The sequence below is a fragment of the Hypanus sabinus genome, chromosome 2 (assembly GCF_030144855.1).
Source record: "Hypanus sabinus isolate sHypSab1 chromosome 2, sHypSab1.hap1, whole genome shotgun sequence".
Lineage (NCBI taxonomy): Eukaryota > Metazoa > Chordata > Chondrichthyes > Myliobatiformes > Dasyatidae > Hypanus > Hypanus sabinus.
In genome coordinates this window covers 15,525,187-15,536,513 of record NC_082707.1, presented here as the reverse complement: position 1 = coordinate 15,536,513, position 11,327 = coordinate 15,525,187, and the positions used below count along the sequence as shown (strand labels likewise).

At 42.3% G+C, this 11,327-nt stretch overlaps 1 protein-coding gene across 1 annotated transcript; it reads right to left on the bottom strand.

Annotated features, from left to right (window-relative positions):
• Positions 1–550: 550 nt before the first annotated feature.
• Positions 551–9,802, bottom strand: LOC132403268 (extracellular calcium-sensing receptor-like). The gene is made up of 4 exons (XM_059986696.1): positions 9,511–9,802; positions 8,473–8,697; positions 1,262–1,385; positions 551–1,155 (listed from the first exon to the last, which is right to left on the bottom strand). Exons 1-4 carry the CDS (start codon positions 9,796–9,798, stop codon positions 551–553), a joined length of 1,242 nt encoding a protein of 413 aa, XP_059842679.1. The 5' UTR covers positions 9,799–9,802.
• Positions 9,803–11,327: the final 1,525 nt, after the last annotated feature.

Genomic DNA, 11,327 nt, shown 5'->3' with positions numbered 1-11,327 from the left:
TTTGTAGGCAGAAGGGATTAGTTTAGTTAGCCATTTGATAACTATGTTAATGGTTCGAAAAGAAAAACTTCGTGGGCCGCCGAGCCTATTCTTCGCTGTATTTATTTTACTGCGCAATGTATGGTTCACCCAACGAACATTGTTACGATATAATGGGATACTTATAATGTTAAATCAAACAATGCACACGAAAAATTTAAGGAGGTAACGACTCAATCGTACAATCTAGATAATTCGTTATATATACTTAATTTTTTGGCATTTTGCCCATGACATGTCTCTTTGTGTTCTGTTCTCTCTTAAAGAGTATAATATAGCATTTGGGAGCAGAAATACAGAAAAGCAACGCATAGCTAGACGCTAATATGGGAAATACTTCTACTGCCACCGTATATTTCCCAGGAGAACTCACGTAGGCTGGGATAAAGGTAATCCAAACGGCACAAAAGATCAGCATGCTGAATGTGATGTGTTTGGCTTCATTGAAGTTGTCAGGAAGTTGTCGAACTAGAAAGGCGACCACAAAACACTCACAGGAGAGCAATCCAATTTAACCGAGCACGCAATGAAAGGCAAGTTCAGACCCAAGGTTGCATTCAAAAACTATTATCTCGTTAAAATGTTCCGTACTCTTCCGAGGGTATGGAGGCGATGTGGCGAGCCAGATAGTACATATTACGCACTGTAGCGAAGTAAGAATTAAGACTGTCAGTCGCTGCTGAGTTGGGCCAAACCACTTCAATATACTATTGTTGGGCAGAGTCGCTTTGAACGCCAAGACCACAACTATCGTTTTACCCAAAACACAAGACACACAGAGAACAAATATGATACCGAATGAAGTGTGGCGAAGCGTGCAAGACCATGTTGATGGTTCTCCGATAAATGTAACTGAACAAAGAGAGCAGAGCATTAAAGCAACAAGAAGTATGAAACTTAGTTCTGAGTTATTAGCTTTAACAATCGGCGTCTCTCTATGAGTGTAGAACGTTGCAAATACGAGCAATGTCATACAAAATCCAACCAATGCCAGGGTCACCAAGATAATGCCCATGATTTCATCAAATGATAGAAATTCGATTTCTTTTGGTATGCACTCAACCCGATTCTCATTGGACTTGTACTCTGCTGAGCATTTAAGGCAACCGGTTGAATCTGAAATGTAACAAATCAATATTGGACAGAGACGGGGACAAGTTTATATTTCAAAACTAATTATGTACACACTATTAATTAATGGAATTTCAGAGAGATGTCTTACCTGTTGTATTGCTAATTTCTCCTTGTGGACATTTCGTACAATCATAGCAACACTTAGGTTGTCCTTTTCTATGTGCCTTCCGGGTTCCGGAATCACAACTTTCTGAACAAACAGCTTTTGGAACCTACGGAAAGATTAAACGCGTGATGTGATAATCATAAGTAAAAATGGAAGGACGCAGTTCACTTACCACAATATTACTCAATCCACAACCTCTTGTCTCACTTAAAGGACTCTACAAGTTATGGTCTCAGTATCACCCACAGAATCCTGTAGGAACTCAACAGGTGAGACAGTCAGCGTTTCGGGCCGCGACTCCTCTTCTGAAAAATATAGCAGGGACGCCAGTATAAAAATGAGAATGAAGCGGATGGGAGAGAAGAACCAGCTGAGTGGGAAAGGTAAAGTAATGGACAGGAAGGAGTCTGATAGCGGTGGAAGCCATGGGAAAAGCAGAAAAATTTAGTCAAAACAGGGGAGTTGATGGGTAGTTTAGAAGTATAAATACGAGTTCAGTTTTAGTATTAAAGAATGGGGAAAGAAAATTACCAGAATGAGAAACCGACATTTATGTCATAAGGTTGCAGGCCACCTACAAATAGTATGAGGTGGTTCTCCACAACCACGAAAGTGGACGAGGCCAAGGACCGACATGTCGGAACGGGAATGGAGATGGATTTAAAATGGCTGGCCACCAGGAAATTACTTTTTTAGCAAATGGACAAACGCACGCCAGGACTCACCAATGTAGGGAAGAATGCTTCGGGAGTACTGAATGCCATAAACGACTCCAAACTATTCGCAAGTGACGGTTTGCCTCAGATTGAACGGTTGATTTGAACTCGGAATGAAGGTAAGGGAGGAGATAAATTGGCAACTGTCGCATACTTGTATCTGTCGCTTGCAAGGATATATGCCAGGAGGATGGTTAATGAGGCGGGACAAAAGCACAAAGGAATCACAAAGTAAGTGAACCCCATTGAAAACGGAGACTGTGTGGAGATACTTTAGTGTGCAGGGCCCAGTGGAAGAGGGCCGAATGTGCAGAAAATGTCGTGTTGAGTACTCACGTTCCTGAAGTAGCAGATGGGACAAGATGAACTCTATCCCTTCAAGGCGGTAGGGTGATGGGGTGAGTGTGAATGTCTGGGAAATGAAGAAGATGTGGGTGATGGTATCATCAACGCTGGAGGAAAGGAAATTCCGGCCTTTGAAGATGGACATCTAGAAACTAAAGAGTCATCCTAGGAACAGATGCAGCCGAGGCGAAGGGACTGAGAAAATGCAATAGCATTTTATAAGAGACAGGATTGGAAGTATTGTCAAGGTAACCGTGGAAGTTCGTAGGTTTATAATAGCTGTAGGTTGGCATTTTTCTTCAAAGATGGAGACATAAATATCGGGAAAGGCGTGGGAGGCCTCAGAAATGCATCAAGTGAAGTTAAGGGCAGGCTGGCAGTTGGAAGCAAAGTTGATGATATTGGCTAACTTAGCTTGGACGCATAAAGCAGTAATAATTGGTTCGGCATTATTTGCTTACTTAGGTATTATGAGTATTTTTTTCTATTTCTATTTCTTCAACTACTGTTCTTTGGGGCAGGTTGTTTTTATACGTAGTTTTCATTGTTTTTACAGTAATTCTTTATTCTACTTTGTTTGAGTACAAGAAAATCAATCTCACGGTAGTATTCGATAACATGCATGTACTTTAATAATGTTTACTTTGAATTTGGAAAGGTTGAGCGATTTATATTGTGCCAAATTGAATAACGAAAGTGAACCTGAAAAGATGTCTATTATATCCCGGGACAATATCAAACAGAACTTTATTCTGGAGGCTGTACTTATATTCTCAGGCTTTTACGGTGACTATCCCATAGTGAGCTAATATTAGGAGTCGTCTTCAGAATGCATTTTCAATAACGTTGCTGTTTATGGACTACATCCAAATACTGCCCACAGACACGGCGTATTTTTTCCCGATACCTTTACCACTTTAGCCAATTTGCTTCCAGTAAGAACGAGCAAACATGCAGATAGTCATTGAAAGAAACAGCACGGAAAAATACCCTTCAACTCACCGAGTCTGTTCCGACCAGCAGCCACCCACATACACCAACGGCTAAAGGATCTTTTTATGCTTATCACCATATTCTAAAGAAGTCCCCATAGATTTCACACTCGCCGAATCTTTGGGGGCTATTTACAACGACTAGTTAATCTATCAACGCACGTGTCTATCGCGTGTCAGAGGGGAGCAGAGCAGCCGGTGTCGGACGTGGAGGACATTCAAAGCCTATAAAGTGAGCAGGGGAGGACAGGATTGACCTCCAGTGTCTGACTCTGTGAAGCAGCGGTTTTGCCCCTGTTAAACTCATGGATAAGGCACAGAATAAGCAACTCTGCCATTTTATCCCTAATATATAGATTTCTCTCAAGTTGTGACCATTTAGATTTAGATATATTGAAGGGAAAGTGGTCCGAAAACGTGATCCTCTCATCTTCCGTTGCTCCAAGGAAAAAAGGCCGAGCTCACTCAAACTGTTCACATAAGGCTTGCTCCCCAAACCAGGCAACATCCTTGTAAATCTCCTCTGCACTCTTTCTATGATTTCCACGACGTTCTTATAGTGAGGCGAACAGAGCTGAGCACAGTACTCCACGTGGGGTTTGACCAGGGTCCTATATAGCTATAACATTACCTGCCGGCTCCTAAACTCAATCCCGGAATTGATGAAGGCCAATGAACCGTAAGCTTTCTTAACTATAGGGTCAAACTGCACAGCAGCTTTGAGAGCCCTTCTGAGGAAAAGTAAACTTAAAGGAAGCTTCAGAGGTGAAGCAAGGTGAATGAACTTAATTGTTGAAAACTAACAGACAATGGAATAGCAGCTGGACTGGATAGTCAATCCCAAAGGCATACCTCAACAAACATAGAGTCATGCTTTATCTGCCACATTTATCTAATCAGTTGTGGCATTTCACATAGCCCACAGCTGCCTGGCCTAGTGGAAACAAAATATGTCCTCTTCCACCAAAGGTGCAGCTCAAAGGTAGACCCTCTGGTGTAGAGAATTTCGGAGCTGCACTACTCCCTATGACCAGTAATTCCTGGCCATTTTTTTTCATTGATTGCTGCCTGAAGTTGCAGCTAATCTCAATGTCTACTGTACCAGTTAGGCCTGTACATCTGATCGTTAATGCAAAGATCTAATCGGCCAATCATTTGACAGCACGTTAATGCACAAAAGGCATGCAGACATGATCAATACTGTTGTTCAGATTAAATATCAGAATGCAGAAAAATGTCATCAAAGAGTTGTCAACCGTAGAATACTCGTTGGTGTCAGACTTGGATTTGATGTCTTTGAAAGCTCTGATATCCATGGGTTTCCATATAGAACAGATTCTCGAATTTACAGAGAATGGTGAAAAACACGTAAATAAAACGTTCAGTTTGTGGTTGTTTCGTGGGCCAAACTACCATGCTAATGAGAGAAGACAAAAATGACTGAGGAACGGACACAGAAATAGTTGGCTCACAAATAGAAAAAGAATATAGGTACTGCGAGATGGGGAATTGGCAGGTGATAGAAAAGGATGCGTTCAGACTAATGTTCTGAGATGTGTCTGTTCTAAGGCAAGGAGTATCATCAACAAGCGGATGACTTCAGAGCATGGAGCAGCACTTGGAGCCATGGTGTTGTGGCCATTACAGAGACTTGGATGGCTCCGAGGCCAAAATGGCTACTAAGAGTGCTAGGCTTTAGATGTTTCGGAAACACTGGGAGGGAGGAAAAAGCGGTGAGGACGTGTACTGCTGATCAGATATAGTGTCTTGGCTGCAGAAAAGGAGAAAGTCGTGGAGGAATTGGCTACTGAGTCTCTGTGGGTGGAAATTAAAAACAGCAAAGGTTTAATAACTCTACTGCGTGTTGTTATAGACCACTCAATAGTAAAGGGGATATCGAGGACTGACAGGGAAACAGATTCTGGAATGGTGTAATCATAAAAAACTGACGTGATTGTATATTTCACTTTCCCAAATATTTTTGGCTTTTCCATTGAGTTTGTTATGTCTGTTCAGCAAGTTTTGTGACAACATATGTCAATAAGCCTACAACAGGAAGAGTTTGTACTTGATCTTGTATTGGGAAATGATCTTGAGACAGGTGTCAGGTCTCTCAGTGGGAGAGCAGTTCCAATAAGACAGAGGAAGCCCGGTAGTGTACAGGAAGCATGTGTACAAAGGCTGTAAAAAATCTAGTCATGTAAAAAAAAAAGAAATGCTTCTGAAAGGTTCAAAAATCTGGGTAATGATAGATATCTAGAATATAGTAAGTCTGGCAGGAAGGAGCTGAATAATGAAATAAGGAGAGCCAGAAGTGGCCATGAGAAAGCCTTTGTGAGCAGGGTTAAGGAAAACCCAAGGGCATTCTACAAGAGTGTGAAGAGCAAGAGGATAAGGCGTGAGAGAATACGACCAATCAAGTGCGCCAGGCAAAAATGTGTATGGAACCGAAGGACTTAGCGGAGGAATACAATGAATGGTCTGCTTCAGTATTCATGGCAAAAAAAAAGGATCTTGGCGATTATAGGGACGACTTACAGCAGACTGAAAATATTATGCATATAGACATTAAGAAACAGGATGTGCTGGATCTTTTAGAAAGCGTCAAGTTGGATAAGGCACCGGAACGGTACGAAATATGCTCCAGGATGTGGTAGGACGCGAGCGAAGAGATTGCTGAGACACTGGCAGTAATACTTGCATCATCAATGGGGACGGAAGAGGTTCCAGAAGATTGGAGGGTTGCATATGTTCTTCCCTTATTCAAAAAGGGAGTAGAGATAGCCCAGGAAATTATATAGCAGTGAGTCTTACTTCAGTGGTTGGTAAGCTGATGGAATTGATCCAGACTGACTGGGTTTATGAAAATGCGGAGAGGCATAATTTGGGGAGGTCGTGTCTTACAAGCCTGATTGAATTTTTTGAGGATGTGACTAAACGCACTGATGAACGTAGAGCAGTCGGTGCACTGTATAAGGAGTTCACCAAGGCTTACTGAGAAAGTGAGGAGGCTTGGGATCCAAGGGGACCTTACTTCGTCGATCAAGAATGGGCTTGTCCACAGAAGGCAAAGAGTAGTTGTAGACGGGACGTATTAGGCACGGAGGTTTGTGACCAGTGGTGTGCTTCAGGGATCTGTTCTGGGACCCATTTTCTTCGTGATGTTTATAAATCACCTGGATGAGGAGGCGACGGGATCGGTTAGTAAATCCATTGAAGAATAATGGTTGCGGCTGTTGTGGATACTGTGGTGGGCTCTCAGAGGTTTGTGTGCAACATCGATAGGATACGCAATCTGGCAGAGAATTTGCAGGTGGAGTTGAACCCATATAATTGTGAGGTGGTTCATTTTGTAGGTGAAATATAATGGATGAATATAATGTAAGACTCTTGGCAGTGTGGAGAACCAGAGAGATATTTTGCTCCGAATCCATAGGAAACTGAAAGCAGCTGCGCAGGTTGACTGTGTGGTTAAGAAGGTATACGGTATATTGGCCATAATCAACCGTTGGCTTGAGTTCAAGAGACGAGAAGTAATGTTACAGCTATATAACACCCTGGTCAATCCCCACTTGGAATTCTGTGCTCATTTCCAGTCAACGCACTACATGAACAATGTGGAAACTATAGAACAGGGTGCAGAGGAGATTTACAAGTATGTTTCCTAGATTAGGAAACATACCTTGTGAAATAGTTTGAGAGTACTTAGCTTTTTCTCCTTGGAGTGACGGTGGTTGAGAGAAGTCCTGATAGAGCTGATGAGAGGCATTGATGTGCGGATATTGAGAGGCTTTTTCCCAAGGCTGAAATTGCTAACACGAGAGGACAAATTGTTAGGGTGTTTGGAAGTAGGTACCGACTAAATATCAGGGGTAAATATTTAACTCAAAGATTGATGAGTGTGTGGAATGGACTGCCGGCGACACTAGTGGAGGCGGATACAATAGGGTCTTTTTAGAAGCTCTTGGATAGGTACATGGGCTTAGAAAAATAGAGTGCTTTGTGTAGCCTACGTAATTTCTAAAGTAAGTACATGTTAGGCACAACATTATGGGCGGTAAAACCTCGGTTCTGTTGTAGGTTTTCTATTTTTCTCTGTTTCCTTGAATAACTAGATTGGGTCGAGTTAACAGGAACGCTACTGTAATGCAAAATAACGCGCATTGCAACAACTACGCACAAATGAGCATATTCTGAATACACATTGTTTCGTGTCTTAAATTGGATCGGCATCAGCATCAAAGTAGAACGAACGTACACTCAGTGGCTACTTTATTAGGGAAATACGGTACCTAATGTAGTGGGCTTTCTGTGTAGGTCCAAAAATCTCTCTTTAATGCTATCCAATAACCCGTTGCATTACTGACATCACGTGAAGCACATTAGATGCAGTCAAAGCAACAAACATGTTGTCCATTTATACAGCCTTCCTCGTTCCAGGTGGACAACTCTCACGTCAGGGGGACTTTATTGATCAAATGAAGTAACTAGAAAAAAAGAGGCCACAGAGTGGACATAACTCTGTTAGGAGTTCTGCCACCAGTGGAATTATATCTGTGCTGTAATGATCTTATATCTTTTAATAAGATCCGTCTTCAATCTTTAGTAATTTTTATTTTACCAAATAAGCTACGAACAGTTACGTCTTTGGACTGCGCAGGAAAATGCAGCATCCCAGGCAACCCAAGGAACTCATGAGGAGTAGATACAAATTATTGCTGATCGCGCCGTAATTGAACATTGATCTTTAGAATATCCCTTGTGTAATAGCGTCGTGCGGGTCGCTGCGCTGCCGTGGAGCCCACAGAAGATTTTACTAAACTTAAACAAAATAGCGAACTGCTTTGAGACTGGTCATTGCTCTCATCCCAGGATTTAGCTTCGGGCAGGTTTAAGACCGTTGCTGCTACAATACCGCCAGCATTATTATTATTATTATTATTATTATTATTATTATTATTATTATTATTATTATTATTATTATTATTATTATTTCCTGAAGAAAGAAAGAAATGTTGAACTATTGGTTTTATCATCTTGAATTTGGTACTGTCGTGATTACACACTGTTCTGAATTTAAACTCACTTCAGAATGATCGACTGAAAGGAAAAATCACGTGTAACATCATATACCACTAACCGTGGATTGTCCTCCTGCCCATATGATTGATTCTTCGTCTAATATGAATTTCTGTCCGTTGGGCGCCGCTCCATCATACTGCCCCACTGTTACAGTAACAGCGCCGGTGTCTGTCGGTTGCCAGTTTACGATATCATATATTGGGACCGGATCACCGTTACTATCGAAATGAATCCTTTCCCCAATCTTTGTCGTGAAGTTCACTGTCTTCATATAATGTAGAAGCTAAATCAGAAATCCATACCATAGTGAGATTTTAATGTCTAGTCTCCAGCTCCAAGATAAAGAGGAAAACTCTGTATCAAGTTCGCTAATGTTAAAAAAAAACAACAACAATTCTATACACTGCTGGGAGAACTCGGAAGGAAATGGACAATTGAAGATCCCGGTCGATAACTTACACCTGGATTGAAAGACAGCGAGGCGACAGGCAGGATAAACAGATCTGCGGAAGAGAAGCCAGTAGCGGATAGTTACACCCAGGCACGGGGTGAGAGGAAAATTGAGGAGGGAAGGCAGGAGACGTCCTAATTTTTTGAAAAGCGCCAAATTAATGCAGAAACACATATAGCATTCTGGAGGAACTCAGCAGGTCAGACAGTATCGGCAGAAAATAGTACCGTCGACGTTTCAGACTGACACCATTCAGCAGCACCCAGTAATGTTCCTGATAAAGGGTTTCGGCCCGAAATATAGACATTTTTATTTTTCATAGATGCCGTCTGGCCTGCTAATTTTCTGCAGCAATTTTTCCGTGTTGATTGAATTTCTAACAGCTGCAGACTTTCTCTTGTTAGTGACATGAATGTAAGATTTGTTTGGCAAACATTCTCAGAAATTATTTGTATACTTACTTCTGAACGTGACATTAACATTCATATAATAGCCTTCCACACTAGGTTAAGTGGTAAATTAGTAAACTGGTTATTGCAGTCACATATACTAAGTTACACTGACAGATATTACAAGACAGATTGTGAGCTCATGAGTCCATCTTACCGTACCACTGGCCTGTTGAATAGTCTTAATTGTGCTCACCTGCCATGGTTGGAAATTTGAAATATTGGCACAACTGTGGTTGGCAAATGGTCCATTCCCATCTTGGCAGCTGAGCATATCATGGAGAGCGTGGGCTATAGCGTAGGTCGATTTATAAACATTGTAGGTCACTCTGTACTCAGATACATCAGTGAACTCGTTGTGCGCTGTAAGTAGATTTTCATTCCCCGTGCATTCTCGAAGCCAGGAATCTGGGTGGTAGCCGACTGTGCTACTTTCTGTGTTATTTAACCTGCAACTGAAAGCTTTTCCCCAAAACTCTTGCATTAAAGGTACACTATCTGTACTGCCTTTCTCTTCCTTTCCCTACCCTTACAGTGTCTGGCCTTGTGGCTCCAAAGGCCAGAGGCCTGCAACTGCCAAATCCCCCTGGTCGGCTGCCCCCCCCCCCGCCCCCCGGCAGTTCAAACAGGAGTACTTATTATCAAGGAGTACAGCCAAAGGGCTACTGTCTAGTACCTGGCTCTTACCTTTCCATCTCCTGAATGTGACCCACTGGTCTTCTCTCGTGGCCCCAGTGTGACCACATGCCTGTAGCTCCTCTCTATCAACCGCTCGCTCTCACTATCCAGGCGACAGTTATTGAGCTGCGTTTCCAGTTCTCTGACTGGGTCCCTCAGGATCTGCAGCTCGACACCATCTGGTACAGATGTGACCGTCCGGGAGGCTGTGAGACTCCAGGACCCCCGACATCTGACATTGAGCACAGAAACTTGCCTCACGCAAATAATTTCTTCCTGGCCACGTCCCGTTACCGGCTATACCAGTTGAGCCAAAGCCGGATCACCTGGTCGCCTCTCATTCTGCTACCCTTTGGATATGACTGCCTTCTTTTTAAACTTTTTGCGCTTTACGGGATGATGTTACGCGCATGCACAATCTCGCCTTTTTTTAACCCAAGTAGTAAAAAAAAAACTCCCTTCGCTCCCAAAAATCTGCAGTTCTCTCGCATCCTTCTCGCTCTGAGTTCTGTTCTGTTTACCTGGATGTCTTGAATGTGTAATAATTTTAGATTGTACACTGTATACATTCTCTGACATGAAATGGAACAATTGAAACCATCGAAACATGCCATGCGTCAATTTGCTAATGACACAACTTTTGTTGGCAGAATCTCAAATAGAGACGCGGAGATGCAAAGGAGTGAATTAGCTGGTTGAACCTAACGACGGAATGACCAAGGAGGTGATTGCATACTTTATGAAGGGAAATCCAGGGTCCACATACTAGTCCTCATTGAGGGATCAGCTGTCTAATGGGTTGATTCAAAAGCATAAAATGACCACTGTAATTAGCTGTCATGCCGAGCACCGCCGTTCATGCTACGGCTATATATTGTATCCACGTTGGATTTCAGAAGATTTGGTATATTATATAATAAAAAAAGCAAATTTCTTCAAATTTATCATGGAGAATGTACTGTTCAGATGCATCACCGTCTTATATGAAGGAGCCGCCGAAGGGGATCGGAAAATGCTGCAGAACGTTGCAAGCAGCCAGGCCTATCATGAACAATATTTTCCGCAACATCGAGTACAGCTTCAAAATTCAACTCCTCATAAAAAGCAGCGTTCATCATACAGGACCCCAATCACACAGAAAATGCCCTTGTCTCATTGCTATCATCAGTGGGGAGGTAGAGGGGCCCGAAGTCACACAACCGACATTTTAGGAACAGCTACTTCCTTACCGCCCTCGGATTTTTGAATGGTCAATGAAGCAACCCATGAACCTTACCTGTTGTTCTTGCTCGCTATTTTAACTATATCTTATTGAAATTCATAGTTAGTTTTATG